Source organism: Diadema antillarum, unplaced genomic scaffold, assembly GCF_040938485.1.
Source record: "Diadema antillarum isolate AM-2024a unplaced genomic scaffold, OU_Dant_1.0 seq00001535_RagTag, whole genome shotgun sequence".
NCBI lineage: Eukaryota > Metazoa > Echinodermata > Echinoidea > Diadematoida > Diadematidae > Diadema > Diadema antillarum.
In genome coordinates, this window is record NW_027272267.1 from 270,816 (window position 1) to 291,296 (window position 20,481).

At 37.7% G+C, this 20,481-nt stretch overlaps 1 protein-coding gene across 3 annotated transcripts in view; it reads right to left on the minus strand.

Annotated features, from left to right (window-relative positions):
• Positions 1 to 17,747, minus strand: part of LOC139710464 (tyrosine-protein kinase CSK-like) — a 151,750-nt gene extending 134,003 nt beyond the window's left edge. Inside the window, exon 1 of one of the 3 annotated variants that reach the window (XM_071622378.1) lies at positions 17,599 to 17,747. Coding sequence is in view for 1 of the 3 variants with exons in the window: in XM_071622377.1 (XP_071478478.1) it covers positions 17,599 to 17,630 (32 nt within the window). In the remaining 2 variants the exon portion in view is untranslated. Of the gene's footprint in view, positions 1 to 17,252; positions 17,358 to 17,598 lie in introns of those variants that run through there. The other 2 variants (XM_071622377.1, XM_071622379.1) reach the window with 2 other exon arrangements.
• Positions 17,748 to 20,481: the final 2,734 nt, after the last annotated feature.

A 20,481-nucleotide genomic window follows, 5' to 3' on the forward strand; every position in this document is an offset into this window, starting at 1 on the left:
TTTCACAAAACTGGCAAAATACTGAAATGACAAGTTTGTCACAAATGTGTTGAATGTTCTCCTTCCTTGACCTTGGTTTAATTGGATGAATAGGAGAGCATGTATTTGGGGATTTAAGGACTTTAACTTGACTTTGACCCATTCATACATTTATGCACTGAGTAATTTTCATGGTACCGGTATGGAAAAAAAGTGCAATTTCTGTACTGAATAGTAAATTGTTACCATGTTCATCTGGCCTTTGACCCTAAAATTCATAAGATAATCACTTTCAGGTAGAACATGCATAAATATGCAGTAAGTTCCACGATAAATTGAGCCACTTCCGAGATATGGAGGAAAAAGTTAGTTCAGCACTTTCACTTGATCTTTGACCTTTTGACCTTTGAGGCAAAAAAAAAAAAGAAAAAAAAAACTCTCCAGAGAATTTCTATTAGGTTACACATGCATACACCAAGTGTAAAAAAAAATAATAATAATCCTGCTGGCATTGCATGAACATGAGGGAAATAGTAAAATTTTGAAGTGTTGCACTTGACCTTTGACCCCTGACCTTTGACCCCATGAACCCTACATTCTCTAGATAATCACTGCCAGTCAGTACATGTATATACTATGTTCCATGAAGATACCTTGAACAATTTTCCAATTTACAGGAAAAAAAAAGACGTTTTAATACTTTTACTCGACCTTTTGACCTTTGACCTTTGACCTTTGACCTCATGACCCAAACTTTCACCAGAGAATCTAAATTGGGTAATACATGTATGCACTAAGTTTCAAGAAAATATCTTCAGGCATTGCATAGATATGGTGGAAATAGTGAAATTTTATGTATTTGACCTTGACCTTTTGACCTTTGACCTTGAGCACGTGCACCCAAAAGTTGATAGGCACAACTTCACCCCCTAATACACATACATGCCAAGTTTCACTAGGATACCTCAACAGCTTTTGATAGTTACCTTGTCCACAAAATTCATTACGGACGGACGGAAAGACATACGGGCGGACGGAAGGACGGGCGGACGGAAGGACGGACGGACAGACGGACGGACGGAAGGACGGACGGACGGACAACCCGAAAACATAATGCCTCCGGCACCACTTCGTGGCGGAGGCATAAAAAAACACGACTGACTCTTTTTTTCCATACTACACAAAAATTTCTAATAATTTTTTTGATGTATCAATTATTTCTGCAATATTTCAGGTTCAGATAGATATTGTGGCAAACTGACTGCATGACACGAAGGAACAAACATTTCTTGATATATGTTGTGTAGAACTCAATTCAAAACAGTCAATAGTTTCAGAGATATGGCGGTTTTAAATTTCGTTGTCAGTCCACTTTCGAAATGTTCTGGCGTTAGGTAAAAACCTCTGGCACGTTAGGGGTTTTGGGCCTGGCACATTAAGAGTTAATAAGTGGTTTCCAATCATCTTGAAATATGTTGAAAACTGAATACCCATTTCTACGAAAACTATACCATTCCATTAATGCTGATTTTCATTGTGTATTTTGGCATCTCCCCCTTCCCCTTTCTGAAAATTGTTCACTCAAGTACACTGTATTGTTTCAAGCGTCTATAACTTAAAAGTAGCCGCAAAGTTGAGGTGCTTTCTGCAGGATGGTTGACGATTTGTGTACTGAGAGACCTTCCCAACTAGCTACATGCATTCACGGGCAATATGGTATGAGGATGTCCCATACGTAACGCATTTATCCCATACGTAACATTATTTAATTGCCTAACAAAAAATATTTCTTTTACTATTTTTTTCTTCTTCCTGTGGTATTTAACTTCTTTAAACAATAAATTAGAACTTCCCAAAAGGGCATTTAAATAACCTTAGAAATTTCAGAAAAAACCTAAAAAAATGACCTAAATTTGTTACGTATGGGACATGTCATGATAGGACACGAGCTAATTTGCATAATCATTTGCATAATCCCTAAATTTTCATACCAAGTTAAACTATTTTATGAACTTCTTATGTTTGCTTTCTAATTTGCTTTCCTTTGAATGAATACAAATTTTTATAAATGTCCCATACGTAACACTGTATTTTACATTTATGCAAATGAGGCCCTTGAAATTTGCATAAATTTACAAACATCATATTTCCCTCCCTGGAAATCAAAACTTTAACTCATAAGCTTCAAAATGATACCAAACATGTCAATATTCAGCAAAGATGAAATTTTGCCTTCTGAGGGGACCTTATCTTGGACTTGCCCTCACAAGACCACAGCAACGTTAATGTATTGAGGAAAATTGGATAAACCATTCAAAGTTATACATTTTTGAATTTTCACTGTCAAAAGTGCTGGATACGAAAATAAAAAAATATGCAATTCATGACATTATTCATGCACAAAGATATAAAGAAGATTTTGTAATGAAAAGCACATGTGTACACATTCCCTCGACTTGTTACTGATGTACTGTACATGCCTGTTAAGGGTAATATCATTCTACCTGCTCTTTGAAAGAGATTTATTAATTAGTCAAGTGATCTTTTACTATGCTAGAAAAGGGAAAATATGTTGAATTTACTTCATGCAGTGTGCATACATCATGTCATAAACTGTTGATAGTCATCTCATTCAGTGATGGCTGCACCGAAAATAAAAAATAAATACTAACATTTCTTCAAACTTTCACTGATAAAATCCACTAATATTGCTGCATTCCCTAAATTCACATAAATATATTTTGGTTTTATTCTCCTTCAAAACAAAATAGAACAGCTACACACTTTCTATAGTGGGTACTGTTCACCAAACAATGTAGAGATCTAGCAAGCTTCAACACTTGTATGTGATGATAATGAAGATGTTACTTCAAAGTAGTATTTCTTGCATCATTTTTTTTTTAATTGCAAGTGATAGACAAATTGTCCTTATTCAGGTTTTAAGAGTAGCCATGATAAAAATCATGGGTATGCATACTGAGGTGTGACTCAAATCAATGACCTGAGTGCTAGACAGACATCACACATCTACTTGATTACTGGGGTTCCATGCAGCAGGTATTGCATATTAATTGAAATTAATATTTCTTATGTCAAGTCGTTTTTAGTATAAACTGAATGGCAAACTGTCCTTCATCAATGGAAGTAAACACTAATTACTAATTATTCTTATTTTTTCTTTAACTATCCTGATAAAAATCCAGGGCATGCATGCTCAGGTTGTTCATAAAAATATAAAATATGATTAAATATGATTATGATGGTAAATAATTGGGGAATATTGTTTCCTTGACAATCTGGATCTGGGATTCAGTATTTGAGCAATTTCAATTGATTTTACTTCAATAATTATGCAAAATATCCATAAACATGGTTCTCCACACAGTAAATGAATGCGGGACAAAGTGTCCCATACGTACAGTACCGACAGTGAATTATTTTCCATGTGAACATTCGGGAATGGAATATTTCTGAATATTCGCGAAGCACATTCGCAAATTTTCGGAAATATTCTGAAATAATTGGCGCTTGATATCCGAAGTGAAATATAGTACATAGCGCATTGCAAATGCCCGAGAATATTCACGAATTTACGATGGGCGAATATGCGCACATATGCGTGCAATGCGCAAAAATGTGCAAACATTCACGAATATGTGTAAAATAATTTGCTGTCGGTACTGTAACTGTCCCATACGAAACACCCCATGTCTGTCTTTAATTAGAACTTGTAATTAGAGCTTTTTGCCTCATGACATGAAACTTACCTCTGATAATCATGAGTGTTGTGACTTTCAATTATACTGAGTTACAAGTTGTAGAATTAAATACTTTCAGAGAGTTTTGAGGTTGAAAAACATGTTCCAAAAAACAAATTTTTTCTGGTCCCATACGTAACGGCACATATTTTCACTTCTAGAATATAATCGTCAAGGTCATTTTTCTCCCTTTTTTTACATGATTATTCTTCTAGATATCAATCACCATGATAAAGTTCAATATGATCAAAGGCCATTAAAGAAGAAATTTATAGGAAATAATATCATATAAATTGACTGTTTTCCATCATTTAATGTCATTTTGATTAATTTCTGACATAAATCATGCAATAAAGTTGTCTCTGCTTTGAATATAAGAATCTTTATTTTTACCAAATTTGAGCACTGGAAAAAGTTCGATACGGCTACGAAAAGTGTCAAATCTGCGACGTCACCAAATGTGTATGCAACCCAGTGGGATTTACACATCTATAGGCAAACTGTGTGCACTTTTCAGGAAATTGGTGTGTAATTTGCTGTCAATCTAGAATAAATCGTCCGCCAAAACTACATGTATATATTCATGTCGTGAAATTGTTTGTTTGTTTGTTTGTGTTCATTGGAATCATTTATTACACCCATAAATTTACGGAAAAACAAAGTTTTAAAAGCACAAAACCTATCGTCAGCTCAAGATTCAGGATCGCCGTGATCAGCTGTTCCTTCGTACAGCCATAATTTGCTGTTATTATTGACACAACAAATCGATCATTGTGGGGGAATTGCGTAAAGCTGAGGTAATCTTACATACTCATGAAGGATGATAACTAAGTCAAAGAGCTGTAATTGATTGGAAATCATTTTTACACCCATAAATTTACGGAAATACGACGTTTGAAAAGCACAAAACCTACCGTAATCAGCTCAAGATTCACGATTGCCATGATCAGCTGTTCCTTCATACAGCCACAATTTGCTGTTATTATTGACACAACAAATCGATCATTGTGGGGGAATTGCATATAGCGGAGGTAATCTTTAAATACATACTCATGAAGGATGATAACTAAGTCAAAGAGCTGTAATTGATTGGAAATCATTTTTACACCCATAAATTTACGGAAATACAATGTTTGAAAAGCACAAAACCTACCGTAATCAGCTCAAGATTCGTGATCGCCATGATCAGGTGTACGCACAACAGTACCAGCAGAATCGGCAGTAAATGGTATTCCTTGATGCCGTGATTTCAGCTTGATTCTTCTTCGAAATGGCATGATGAAGGTTTGTTAGATAAATGTGACGTTCTTTTTCTCTTGTGTGTTGGTTTAAATTCTAATTTCTACCTCAACTTGCTAAAAAAACAGTCTCACAAAGTGGGAAACTGCAACATTTCCGTGCTGAGCAGCAGTCACGATGCACGTGTTGCATGCAAGCATGCACCGCTGCTGCAGCGATCCCCATAGTATAACACGTAGGTTGCAAGCATGCACCGCTGCTGCAGCGATCCCCATAGTATAACACGTAGGTTGCACGTATTTCGATTAAGTGTCTTGGTAACAATAAGGCTGTTTACGCGTCTGGGAGAAGATTTGCATAAACTTACGCATGTTTCAGACGAATTTATGAATGAAAGTGAGTAGCATGACATCATGCCATGACCATATTTGGAATAAGCAGAGGTAGAGCTTTCTGTAGGTACCAAATGTGTCAGGGTTCAACGCAGAATATCTAAGACACGATCGCCAAAAGAACAGTCATTTTCGCCGTAAGCGAAGGCGATTTGGTCTTTAGACGTAAGATTTTGGCCAACTTTTGAGATTGACATCACACTTTTCTCTTCAAAATTCCACACATTTTGTAGGTTGTATTTTGAAATGTTGTTGATATCAATCAGAAACTAGAGAATTTCCCCTACAACGTGATACCAAAATGTCAATTTGGTCCCTGAGGTCATTTTTTGACCTTTTTTGGGCTGTAGCGCAAAATCACATTTGCCGAGAAGTTTCAGGTTTTGCCAGAGTGGGTCTCATATAGCCGTACTGCAAATCAGCTCATACACATTTGGTGACGTCGCTCAAATCCGATGTTTCTTGTAGCGAACGGAGCTACGTGGTCATGGAAATTGGGTGTTTTTTCAATCTCAAAAACAGTTTGGGGGTAAAGTTACATCGTCTAAAAGATATCCAGTTTTGTTAACTAGCTTCTTAGCTTTCCGTAGATATCAAACTTGTCATATTTCTAGATTCTCTATAAATTTCTGCTTTAACACAATTTTTCAAGCCATAAAAGTCTCTGAAAAAGGGGTTTACACTTGCTTGGAAAAATCACGATTTTTCTAAAATCGCGACATTTGGGTGCAAGTTGCTAAGCAACTACACCCAAACGCCCTTGAAACATCGCCAGCCGGAGTGCGATTTTTCGAAACATTGCGACGTTTGAGGCAAAGTTTAGCGAGTGTAAACCCAAGCTGCAGAAATATTGCGATTTTTCATCACGTGACTTTCGGTATCGGATTGCACCGGGAGTTTACGCGCACTGCGATCCCTCTTTGGAATGTGTAGAGAGTACGTCGGCCGCTGGCCAGAGTACATGGTACATGCTGTAGAGGTAAACGGCTGATCCTCGGCTCGTGGTCTCTCACCTCCCTGATGAAACTAGTATGAAAACCAGTAGCAAACCTGAAGTTTTCCAACCACGTATCATCACCCCATGACACATATCATCACCCCATGACAACTTAACAAAATGATGTTCTCCCAGAAATGCATTGATTTTGGGAGTGCCCATACTGCTCTCGGTATACCTTGACTTTGTGGAATACAGGAGTGCATAACAAGTGTCAGTATCTAAACAATGGTGAGTTCTTGCTATCGCCTGATAAAATACCAGTCCTAAAAAAACAAGCCTATTTCTCACTTTCGTCATAAAAAATAGGCAAAATTTCATAATCCTCCTGAATGCTGCTTTCATCAACTTTCCCATACTAAACTGAAGTTTTACACACCTGCTACGTATGTGATCGGGCAAGCTACAATGTTTCACCGTAAGTTTACACTCTCAAGAACCACAAATTTATGTGTGCATTGGACTGATAAAAAGCCCTGGCTCAACGTTCCAACCAGCTAGCTAGCTGTGAGCAAAATACCAGTATACATCACTGCAGTGAATACGAATAGTGCGCGCTTCATCTCGTCTACCGTGTTGAAGAGAGGTAACTTACACATGCGCACTACCGACCAAAAAATTGCAATGTTTCGTGAAGCTCAAACTTTGCATGCTCTTGCGCAAGTGTTAACAGTGGAACCAAAATATCGTGATTTTAAAAATCGTGCTGTTGCTTGTGTAAATGCGGCTATCATCCCATACGTAACGCGTGCGTTATCTTGGACTTGCCCATATTCAAGGAAAATGAGAGTGGCTAATGTGATCTGTCATCTCTTCATCCGCATACGTGTGTCTTCACGAACATATGCCTACTATAAGTCCATGGAGACTGACCAAGGAGGGAGGGTGTGCCCCCTCCCAGAAGAGGGAGCTTTCGGATTTGTAACTGAAATCAATGATCTAGTTCACACTTTTGGTGCAATTTTCAATCAGTAAAGTAAAAACAAAAAGAGAATATTGAGGAAAAAATTGTTTTGCTATCAAAAATCATAGAATCTGTCACGTCTTGTTCCACGTATGTGTGTCTTCACTCACTGTGTGTTTAAGTCCTTGGACTTGAACATCGCTCACGACACGACACTGGCAATGACAACATAAATGGCAGCAAATGGAGTGATGACACCAATATCACTATGGGGCGTTTCTTATTATACTTTGTAAAAACACTTTAATTGTTGACTTTTTCTACATACGCAAGTTAGAAACAAACTAGAAATGTCGCTTGATGGCGACTGGTACGGGTGTGTATGCCTCCGCCATACATGCATGATTCTCCTCATACAGAGATAGTACATGTGGACAATGTGTGATGACAGTTTCACATAATTGGCAATTAATATCAAAATGACATGTAGGTCAAAAATGTGTTGAATGTTCACCTCCCTTGACTAAGTGTAATTGGATGAATGGGAGAGCATGTATTTGGAGATTTGAGGACTTTTACTTGACTTTGACCCAAGGTATGGAAAAAAAGTGCAATTTCTGTATTGAATATAAGGTGTTTCGGAAGAAGGCAAGTACCGTAGCACATTTGTCTGAATGCGTCCCCCCGTGTAGTTACGACTGCTCTAAAATATTCTAGATGGATCTAGTTTCTATAAGTTTCTATATGTAGAAACATGTTTAGAGCCTGGTGCAATAGCTGAGTGTAAAACATAGCCTACAATAAAATGGTAACACCAAGTGTGTCGATCACATGATATACCGTAGATATTCTACTTCTAACAGATAGTAAAATAGTATTGAAATGAATGGTGGAAACCTATTCGGTAAAATGCAAGTACTCTTACTATAGAAAGGAAAACTAGAAATGTCGCTACGGCGACTGGTATGCCTCCGCCATAATGCATGGTTCTCCTAATAGGTCTATAGTACAATGTCTTGACAATGTGTGATGACAGTTTCACACAACTGGCAAAATATTAAAATGACAGGTTTGCCACAAATGTGCTGAATGTTCACTTTCCTAGAACTAGGTTCAATTGGATGAATGATTAAAACGTCAGAGTGCAGGTACAATATGTATTTGGGGAACTGATGATTTTTACTTGACTTTTGACCCTTTTATAAGTTTATGCATTGAGTAATTTTCAAGGTATTGAGAAAAAGTATAATTTCAGTATCAAATGGTAAAATAGTATTATCTAAACCTGGCCTTTGACCTTTGACCTCACAGTTCCAAAGAGAATCACTGTTACACTGTAGGTAGAACATGCATAAAATATGTAAGTTTCATGATGATACCTTGAGTTACTTTCGAGATACATGTAGGGCAAGTCCAAGATAACACGCACGTTACGTATGGGACATTCAGAGACTTTTATGACCTGAAAAATAGTGTTAATGGCCTTTGATCATATTGAACTTCATCATGGTGATTGATATCTAGGAGAAGTATAATCTTGTAAAAAATTGAGAAAAATGACCTTGACAATTATATTCTAGAAGAGAAAATATGTGCCGTTACGTATGGGACCAGAAAAATTTTGTTTTTTTGAACATTTTTTCAACCTCAAAACTCTCTGAAAGTATATCATTCTACAACTTGTAACTCACTGTGATGAAAGTCACAACACTCAAGATTATCACAGGTAAGTTTCATGTCATTAGGCAAAAAGCTCTAATTACAGGTTCTAATTAAAGACACACATGACGTGTTACGTATGGGACAGTTACGTATGGGACAGTTTGTCCCCCATTCATTTAGTGTGTGAAGAACCATGTTTATGGGTATTTTGCATAATCATTGAAGTAGAATCAGTTGAAACTACTCAAATACTGATCCAGATTGTCAAGGAAACAATATTCCCCAAATATTCACCATCATAATCATATTCAATCATATTTTTATATCTTTATGACCAACCTGGGTATGCATGCCCTTTGTCCCCCATTCGTTAAGTGTGTGGAGAAGCATGTTTATGGGTATTTTGCAAAATAATTTTGCAAAATACCCATAAACAAATTTTTGTACAATTATTGAGGTGGAATCAGTTGAAATTACTCAAATACTGATCCAGATTGACAAAGGAACAATATTCCCCAGATATTTACCATCATAATCACATTCAATCGTATTCTATATTTCTTATGACCAACCTGAGTATGTATGCCCTATTTTTATCAGGATAGTCTTTATACTGAAAAATTGAATACCTGGTAGTTTAAAGTGTTTACTTCCATTGATGAAGGGCAGTTTGCCATTTAGTTTCAATAAAAAACAACTTGACACAAGAAGTATTAAGTTTAATAAATAAGCAATACCTGCTGCGTGGAACCTCAGTGATCGAGTAGATATATGATGTCTGTCTAGCAGTCAGGTCATTGATTCGAGTCACACCTCAGTATGTATACCCATGAATTTTGTTGTGGCTACTACTGAAAACTGAATAAGGACAATTTGTGTATCACTTGCAATAAAAAAAAATCATTTTACATTTTATTTTTTTTCTATATATATCACAACCATTTCAAATTGGATCTCTATCACATAAACTTTGAATTCCTCTAGTCTTAGGATTTTATGCTCCTAAGTACGGTAATTCATATAATTGGTTTCCAATCATCTCTTTAAATGTTGAAAACTGAATCCCCATTTCTACAAAAAAACTATACCATCCCTTTAATGCTGATTTTTCATTGTGTATTTTGCCATTTTCCCCTCCCCCTTTCTGAAAATTGTTCAGTCAAGTTCATGTATTGTTTCAACTGTCTATAACTCAAAAAGTAGCTACAATGTTGGGATGCTTTCTTCAGGATGATTGACCATTTGTGTATTATAGAATGGGTAGCGAGAATCCTGCGATCTGATTGGTCGAGAGCTATGTGTTGATTTTTACTGGCCGCACGCTACGTACGCTGAGTCACAGTGGTAAACATGTTATCGCGCACTTGTAGCAAGAGTACGCGTACTTGTAACAAAGGTTTGCGCACTAAGCAAGCGTTCGCGCACTCAGGTTGGCCATGCGTCCAGTAAATACTGATGCATGGCTGGCCGTGCGTCCAGTAAAAACTGATGCATGCTCGTTTACGGCAAGCCAAAAGGAAATGCATCCAGTAATTTTGTCATCGGGTAACACGATAGAAAAATGGTTTTTGACAAGAAAATCACCCATTCTATAAATCAGATGACGCACATGTCTTTTCGTGCGTCAGTCGGAATATAGTGTGCATGCGGTAACTATGGAATTTAGCCTAAACCCACTCGGCTTCGCCTCGTGGGTTAAGCATTCCATAGTTACCTTATGCACACAATTCCGACTGACGCACTCAGACCTGTGCGTCATTTGTATACTGAGAGACCTTCCCAGCTAGCTACACGCATTCACATGCAATATGTATGAGGATGTCCCATACGTAACGCATTTGTCCCATACGTAACATTATTTCAATGCCTAATAAACAATATTTCTTTTACTTTTTTTTCTTTTTTCTCTGGTATTTAATTTCTCTAAACAATAAATTAGAACTTTCCAAAAGGGCATTAAAATAACCTAGCAATTTCAGAATAAACCTAAAAAAATGACGTCATTTTGTTACGTATGGGACATCTCATGATAGGACACGAGCTACTGTAATTTGCATAATCATTTGCATAATCCCTAAATTTTCATACCAAGTTTAACTATGTGATGAACTTCTTATGTCCACATATTAATCAAATATCATTTGCTTTCCTTTGAATTAATATGAATTTTTATAAATGTCCCATACGTAACGCTGTGTTTCACATTTATGCAAATGAAGCCCTTGAAATTTGCATGAATTTACATTATATCATTTTTTTTCCTCCACGGAAATCAAAACTTCAACTCATAAGCTTCAAAATGATACCAAACATGTCAATATTGAGCAAAGATGAAATTTTGCCTTCTGAGGGGACCTTATCTTGGACTTGCCCTATATGGAGGAAAAAGTGCAATTTAGCACTTTCACTTGACCTTTGACCTTTTGGCAAGAAACTTCCCACAGAATATATATTGGGTAACACATGTGCATACATCAAGTAAAAAAAAAAAAATCCTTCAGGCATTGCATAAATATAAGGAAAGTAGTGATATTTTGAGGAGTTGACCTTGACCTTTGACCCCCTGAACTTTGACCCATGACTCCCAACTTCCCTAGATAATCACTGCCCATCGGTACATGCATATATACTAAGTTCCATGAAGATACCTTGAACCATTTGCGAGATATGGAGAAAAACATGAAATTTCAACCTTTTTTTTCACAAAATAACCTGTGACCTTTGACCTTTGACCCCTGACCCTAAAATCCAAACAAAGTATTATCCCCCCAGGATATACCCTCATACCAAGTTTGATGTAAAACCACCACACGGTTCTTGAGATATTGACAAAAACAAAACGGGACGGACGGACGGACGGACGGACGACCCGAAAACATAATGCCTCCGGCCACTTCGTTGGCGGAGGCATAAAAACATTTTTTGTGAAGGCGGACCCCAATACAAATAAGCATAGAAAGACAAATACCCCTTTTCAAGAGAATAATTTATGTTGATGTCAACAATATGACCCATGGCCACAAACATGCACTTTTTGCTTTTGGGGATCGCGGATGCTGAATCATAGCAAGTCATTTATATTGACTCATATGGAGATCAAGTCCCAGTGTTTTTTAATGTTGTTCTAGACACCTACTGTGTATTATGTTGTATTTCTGTAGATTGTATCATTCTATCACTTGGTGTGTCAGCATCCCATTAAATATGCCCATACCCAGCAATAGTATTACTTGGCTCGGCATTTGTTGTCCTGCCATTGTCACTCAGCAATGGCAATGCTAGTAAAAACTGAGTAGATTCTACATGTAGGAGTTCTATGGTGATATTGAGTATTGTCATTGAGACAATTTGCTCACTGAGTAGTTTGGGATAGACTAAACAGAAAAATCTGTCTGTCCGGATGAGTCTTTTATCATTTTTTGTACTTTTAGGGCTCTCCTCCCTTCCATCATGGACCTAATATACAAGGACAGTCAGCATATCGTTATTAATTCATGCACCTTGTCACGGTCCGGTTGAGGGCCGACAGTAAATCAAGAGGGATTAGAACTTATTTGTGGACAATCAACACAACAAACAGACTAATACACACAACAATCTTAATACAGAATTACGGTACCGAAAGGGCTATATAAGCGATACACATATGCCGACATCTAATTTACATAATATCGCCATGGTAACACGCACCATGAAAGGACAAATTAGAAGGGGGTAGCAGGGGTGTATCCAGGAATTTTTCTGGGGGGGTCGTAATCCAAATTTTTGGACCTTTGCACCTTTGCGAGGGAGCGGAGCGACCGAGCGGGGGGAGGGTGTGGGAGGGGGGTGTCCCCCCTCCGACGGTATGGAGTTTTTGAATCTTATATCTTAAAATGGGTCCATTTGGTGTATACAAAAATGACTTTTTCGGCATGGCAGTGCGGCTTAGAAATAAGGTACCAGTATGGCATATTAAAACTAAGTTATGAAATTTACGAGGTTTTTGACAATTTGCTGGTACTCCACCTGGTCACTTTTTGTTCCTGTTGTATAGGGTAAAAAGCCCTCGAAAAACAAAAATGTCTTTTACAAAAAGTGGACCTTTTGAAAATTTGGGGGGGTCGTACGACCCTCCCGACCCCCCCTTGCATACACCCATGGGTAGGTTCCAGGTGATCGCCGCTTAAGCATGCGGTACACCTGCGCTAGCTGTCACCCGCGAAAACAAAGTAAAACAGATTTAAACATCTTTTACGGGGGAAAAGTAGAATAAAGCGGGGGGGGGGGGGGTAAAATAAATGGCAATTTCCAACTTACTTGTGAGACACCCATACATCTCAAAAGCACCACAAAGACATTTTTAACAAGCTTCACTGCTTTGATCCCATCATCGTCGCCACCAGCAAGCCGAGAGAAGAACGAGACGGAGATTCAAGAAATCTAAAACTATCTATGCGCAGAAGAAAATAACTCGCATAAATCAAGTAAAGTGAATGTGCAGTTGAGGTGTATGATGAAATAAATGGTATCGCAGGGTACCAAATAAAAATCAGCATTTTTGTTGAATTATTATTTTTTTTCATTTAAACGTTGTACCCTAGGTGCCACAAAGTGGGAAATTATTTTGGTGCTGGAGCTAGCACGCGCTAGCCACTGCACTGCACTGCACTGCACTGAAGCACACGCTTGCTAGCACAGCATACCATGCATGCATAGTATCACATGCAGTGGCATGGGAATGACTGTAGACGCACAAACAGTGCATGCATTTCTCTGCGGCTGTCCTCGAGTGGACGTGAGGCGGTGCTACACAACATGGTACCCTGAGGTACTACGGTACCCTGGGGTAACGCGTGATGCATCATATTAGGAAATGGTGCCTCAAACAATTTTGCTTGGGAGAAGCATAAAAAAAAGGGAACATTTCCGCAGAATGATATTGTCATTTGTGATCTCAATATTTCACTTTTCCACAGCTTATTCCAGAGCAAAAAGGAAATAGTAGACAACAGGTATATCTTGCCAATAGGCAAGGTCTAAATGCATGTGCGAAAATGTGTAAATCCCCAATTACCCATCTTTTGAAACAAAATTTGTCATGCTCTTGCAGGTTTTGCTGCTCCTCATCATCTTTATTTATTCAAAGACATTTCCGTCTGAAAAAGGCACATCTGAGTATCAGCAAAACAAGACTGAAATGAGGGAAACGATTCTTTTGTTAGTGACGATAGATGATCACACAATCGTTAATGTCCAGACACCTAAATGTACTCATTAAGATGCACATAGTCATGTGTCAGCAGCAATGATTACATCAAAGAAAGACTGCCGTGAACAGTCCATGCATATTAGGTCCATGCTTCCATGAAGCCAGACGTAGTCTCCATGGAACATACCCCCGATGACAAGATACAGACCAAACTTTTGTTCTGTCAAGGGATAGACTAGAGGTAGAATTAAAATCTAGTCTAACTGTTAGGTCTACAATACATTATATCTAGAATTTCTAGGCCCTAGATCTAAAATCTAGGTCGATACTTTATTTTTTACTTTATGTCGCATTACCAAAAATTACCATGGTATGTATAAGAAAAGGCATGCCCTATACACAGTTTGGGATCTGTCTGTCTACAGACCTGACCTAGATCTTGGCCTAGGCCGTACCACTTTAAAAAAAACCCACAAAACAAAGAAAATCATACAGTTCTAGTGGAATAATCTTGGTATGGGTAGACAACTAATAGTAATAGTAATAGCTGGGCCGAGGATGTGTTTGAGGATCAAGACCAGGGTGGTACCAGGTGTACTCTGAAAATCTTCCTTTGGAAGTTTCTTCCTAAGTTTCTTCCTAAGTCAGAAACTTAGGAAGTGCCTAGGAAAGACAGAATTGGTATTCTGAAATTTTTCCCTAGGAACTTCTTAAAGGTCCTGTTTACCTTTAGGAGCAGTGATAAATAAAAAAATGTTCAAGATATCACATTTAATGCATTAAAATGTGTAGGTCAGTCGTATCAAAAAACATCCGAAAATATACAATTTTCGCAATGAAGCCTAAAATTTAAGGAGAAATCACTATTTTTCGTAATAAACCATAAATGTATACCGTTTAGTCTGGAAACATTTTATTGTTCACATTTTGAATATTTAACAATATTTAACATTGATTATACTGGTTTATATTTTTTCATTGGTCGTTTCTATCTCTAACTCATATTTTAGAACTATCTAATGTATTTTGAAGCACTAAAGCTGGGTATTTATTTGTTCCATCTGCAAAGGATGGTAAACTATGCCATTAATGCAAATTAGGCCATTCTTATACCCGCCCATGTCCTTTCCTAAGCCAATAAAAAATGCCGTATCATAAGGAACCAACCAATGACAATCGCATATTATAAATGACGTAGGGTCAATACAGGCATGGTATTACCGGACACCATGGTATTACCAGACACGCACCTTTTTGCGTACCATTGTACTAATGACATTCTGTACGCGCAAGACTTCGTAGATTAGCCTCGCAGAACTTTGTGTGGACCGAAATCGCAAAAAACGCGACATAAAAATGTATAAACACGAAGAAATTCACATTTTACCTCAAATTTATAGTTGAGTGACCCGCACCTCGTCATAGTTAAATATTTATGCATGTTTGAATCACATTTCGTGACTGAAATTCTATGAAATCCCACTCACATACAGGAAAAATACTGAAGATTCCAATAGAACCACAAGTTCACTGATCGATATCGGAAATTTGTAGCTATCATCCTCAAACGCGAACGATGCGGAATAGTTGTGCGCTAAGGAAGGCCAGGAAGGGGCCCGCAACTCGTCACCCGCGCATGCAGCTCCCATAGACAAAGCACGTAAAATAGAAGTTGTCGATTTCTCATAAGGTTTTATTGCGTGAACTGTTCGAAATGTCCAAGACAGAAATTTTACCGTAAAATACGAAATTTGAGCCTCATTTGCTGATTTTTTCTTTGTCATCCGCTTGGTGAGAATGTGTACGGTGATTTGTGGGATGAATTGTGATTCTGGTACAAGGTCAAGGACTAGGTGCGAAAGACCTTGATTATTCCATTACGAAAATCGTGTCCGGTAATACAATGCGATTTTGCACCGCGCAAAAAGACAACTTTTTTAGAGGGGTATGTTTGAAGCATATTTTCTAAAAACTGGAGCAAACGATTGACATAAGTTGGCTGAATTCGTAGTTTCCAGGAGTCTGTGAATAAGTAGTGTTATTTTTAGCGGAAATTTCATCCTCTGAGCATGGAATTCAAAGCCAAAAAAAAAACATCCGGTGATACGATCTACTCTCCTACTAAAATGCGCGGAATGTCCCCTTTCTCACGCGCAGCAAACATGTTGCGCGCAGTGAATGACAAGCACGCCTGTCACAATTTAGCCCCGGAGACCGCGCCGCCAGGTGCGGTCCTGGCGGCTTCCCCGCAGTTTCGCTTATGTTAGTTCAAGTATTCTGTGTGCGCTTGTGCAAGTGATTGTGAATTCTGTGAACATCGGTGAGCTGCTTATAAGACATCATTTTGTGCATCACAAGCAATGAAATGCATCAAACAGTCGCCGATGATAGTCATTTAGGTTTCATCGACCCATGTAAGTATTCCTAGTAGTTTCTGTTGAAAAATTAAGGAAATATAGCGCCGCAAAGGCACCCGTTTGTTCAACATGAAGATCTTTTATGGGAGCACGGCGCAGCCGCCACACTGCGTGTGGCGGCTGTCGCAGTAAGTCACAATTATGATTTGCAGCTTGCTATTGGTTATTTCTTAACAACATACTTTTAGGACAGGGGTGGGGCTTTCCTACATATTTTCCTAAAAATTCTTTCATATAAGAGTGCATTCTAGAGGTATACCAACTTCTTCCTCAAAGTCAGAAATTTGCATATCCCCATTCTCATTAGCATATCTTCGGAAGTTTCTTCCTAAGTTTAAGAAAAAACTTAGGAAGGCACTTAATAGGAAGAAACATAGGAAGATTTTCAGAATACCACTTATGAAGGAAAAAATCCTGACTTAGGAAGAAATTTCTTCCTTGGAAGGATTTCAGAATACCACCCCCAGCACTCCTCCGACACTGCACTGCTAGAAAACCGACCAGGAAGTGTCTGATTGAAAATATATCTTCAATGCAATGTGGTTATTAAAGTTATCGATATTGACTCCAGATAGCTAATTTACTTCTACGCCCCAATTCCTGTTGCGACGTTAATGTTTGAAGAGGGTAACTGACATGATCTAGATCTAGGCCTGGATGATTTTAGGCCTACAATAACATAATGAAATCGAAGTTAGTCAGGAGAATCTTACATCCAAAGCGACGCGAAACTGCTAAACCATGGTTACATTTGGGCGACGAAAGATTCGCACAGCCCTAGCTCGGCATCGCGAATTTGGCGATAGGTCCAGCCAGCTCGCCGAGGCATGCAGAGGGTACAAAAGTACAGTAGGCTACGTAGGCTCCCCACACCGTTTACGACAACGGACTAGCTAGACTGCAGCTTCCGCCAGCGAGCAGCAGGGTGAATGTACCGAGGCAGCCTATGGCGACTGAGCGCTCGACCGCTCTGCCCTCACTCGCTAAACATCAACAATCCTTGATCTCACATTTATTACAAGAGTCACATAGTTTTAGATAATGTCTTGAAGTACTCACGAATCAGTTCCATCCGAGAGCATTCTTCCCATACAGAGGTAGTTGTGATCTTTCCTCTAGTACCTACGTATTCCTGAACAGCAAAATGAGAACACAGCTCACAGCAGCCAGTAAAGTCGACGAAATTTCCATAACTATCAGTAATCAACTTCCGGTTTCTGTGAATTTTTATCTATCGATCACGTAAGCCGCATAGTATTGTACGGTGTATGCGTATAAAAAATACCGAGTACAGTATTGTAAGTACGAGGGTGAACGCCTATGGATAGACACCCAGAATATTTCATTTCATTTTTTTTTTTCATTTATTCATTTTCATTTTCAACAAAAATATAAATGTACAAAACATAATGTATATGAAAAACAACAATTAGGCCTATTCTAAAAATGTCAAGATATTTAATCACAATAATAATTTGACATCTTTTAGAACTTTGCTCGCTCAGAACACCTTCATCTACGATGGGCCAAAGTATTGGAACTCACTTCCCATTGATATAGTAACAGCAAAAACTTAATTCGAATTCTTTCAAGAACAAATTAAAATCATGTCTATTGAAATCTTATGAAATATACAACCGAATTAGGTTCGTTTTTTGTGTGATTTTTACAAACATTAATCAATTACAGAAATCATTTTCTTTTTATTAGAGAAAAATAATAAGCATATGTTCAATATTAGTCCTCAGATGTTACTGTTATTGTACGTATAGCAGTGTGTCTTTAATTCTCTCTCTTTTGTATGTCCGCTCTTCTGAATTCTTACCGGTATATGTTCCAATCCTTCGCAAAATCAATCCAGGTTGCGTCTTATCATTTTATATACTTACATCATGAAATCCAGTCTGCTTGTGTCCACGATGGCGCGTGTTGTATTCATTTCTCCCCTTTTTTTTCTTTTTTTCCCCATTTTTTTCTTTCTTTCCTTCCTAAGCTGATTTCATATCAGTTGACATTGGTTTCTTTGATTTTGTTTCATATAATGTTTGTAGTTTCATTAAGTCATTATTTGTTCTCTTATGTATTTTCTGAGGGTCCCATACCCTATAAGCTTTGCTTTTTAGTGGGACCCTCCATTTCCATTGCAATCCTTGTATTATGCATATTATGTATATAGCCTACCTTAAAAAATGAATTTATGTTATTCGTGATCACATGTTCGTTTTTGAAATTGTTACAAATATGTTCTGTTAATGCATGTATTTATTTTCCCTGTTTATTTAATGGAAATGAAAAAAATAAAGTTGATTGATTGATTGATTGATTGATTGTATAAAGCAAAGATGCATGATACAACTGTAATGGAAGGGAAAAAGCTAACCGTGTATAAAGCTAAAAAAAAGGGGGGGTTGTAATTTGTAGACCTATTCCCTAAAAGCAATTATTAATAAGGTAGGCCTTAAATGTTGACTACAAACAAACGTAATATACGTAGTGACAACCAAACATCAGGGACATCGCAACACAAAAGAAACCATACAATGTTGCCTTCTTGCAGCCAGGAAGGGGGGTTATTATGCGTCAAGTTGAAAACGGATCATAACTGCATAAAAGGGATCGTTGATGAATAAAACAAAACCTCACGCAGAACGAAAATAACTGGAGGGAGAATACGCCCACTGAAAAATGCGTCAAAAATCATACTAGTGTTGGACGAATTGTAAGATCAACGAGAAAAAGTAAAGCAAAAAGTTTTGACGAAGAAGTTTTAAGTTCGACGATGTTTCTATGTAAAAAGCAACCCTTTATATAAGTTACGATTTCAGTCTAGATTTAAATGACTATATAGTAGGTGCAGATTACAACTGTCATGAGGGAATTCCAAAGTTCAGGACCAGCAAATGAAGAATGGACAAGAATGGTTGTCATTAACGGCGATCGAGTGAAAATCGTTTGAGTGACTGGTTGTATACTTATGAATTGATTCGTTGTTCTTTTTACATGACAGGAGGTGGAGTTTCATATTCTATAGCTTGCGGGCACTTTGACCTAAGTAATTGCAGAAGAAAAATTTTGAACGGTACCTTATTTGAAAACAAAACAAAACAAAACAAAACAAAACATCTGTATATGAGCTCTCCCAATGGTATGTCAATAATTATTCGCAGAGGGTTTTTTTTCTGTTGGAGAAAATTGATATCCTATCCAGATAATGCTGAATGTGCGCGTGTCCCCACCAAAAGTGCATAATCTAAAAACTCTGAGGACTATAGAGTGCTAAATCAAGGTGTTTCCATCTCCAGCTCCTCTCCCTCCTTACATCCATCTATACAATATTACCTTTTTCCAATATAAACTTCAGACCACATATCCTCGAAATTAATGAAAATAATATTGTCATAACTTTTTATGGATCTGTGTCTTTGACAAACAACAACAGGCGTCAACACCTGTTTAACGGTATTCTCAGATTGATTCCTTGAATGTTAACATCATTTCTCAATGCATGTGATAGAATTTGAATTACATAATTATTATAATATAATGTACAATAGAAACCAGATATTTTATACGTCGAAAGAGGATCCTCTTGTCGGACCCCTGGTTTACGTCAAATATACTCTCTAAAAAATCGAGTGAATATGTTCACTCTTGAAGGAGTGAATAACAGAAAAGTGAATTTAGAGTGAAATTGGAGTGAATTTTTAGTGAAGATGTTCATTTTCACTCATTTTAGAGTGACCTCAGGGATCATATCAGTGATCCCTGAGGTCACTCTAAAGTGATATTCTCCAATGAACTTCTTAACCATTTTATAAGGTGTATAACGTGTCAGCGAACGAGCATCCTGCTCCGTGCCGAAGACTCAAACGCTACGTATTTCAGATACAATAATTTGCACCCAATAATTTGGAATATCTATGGAACACTATTATACTGTAG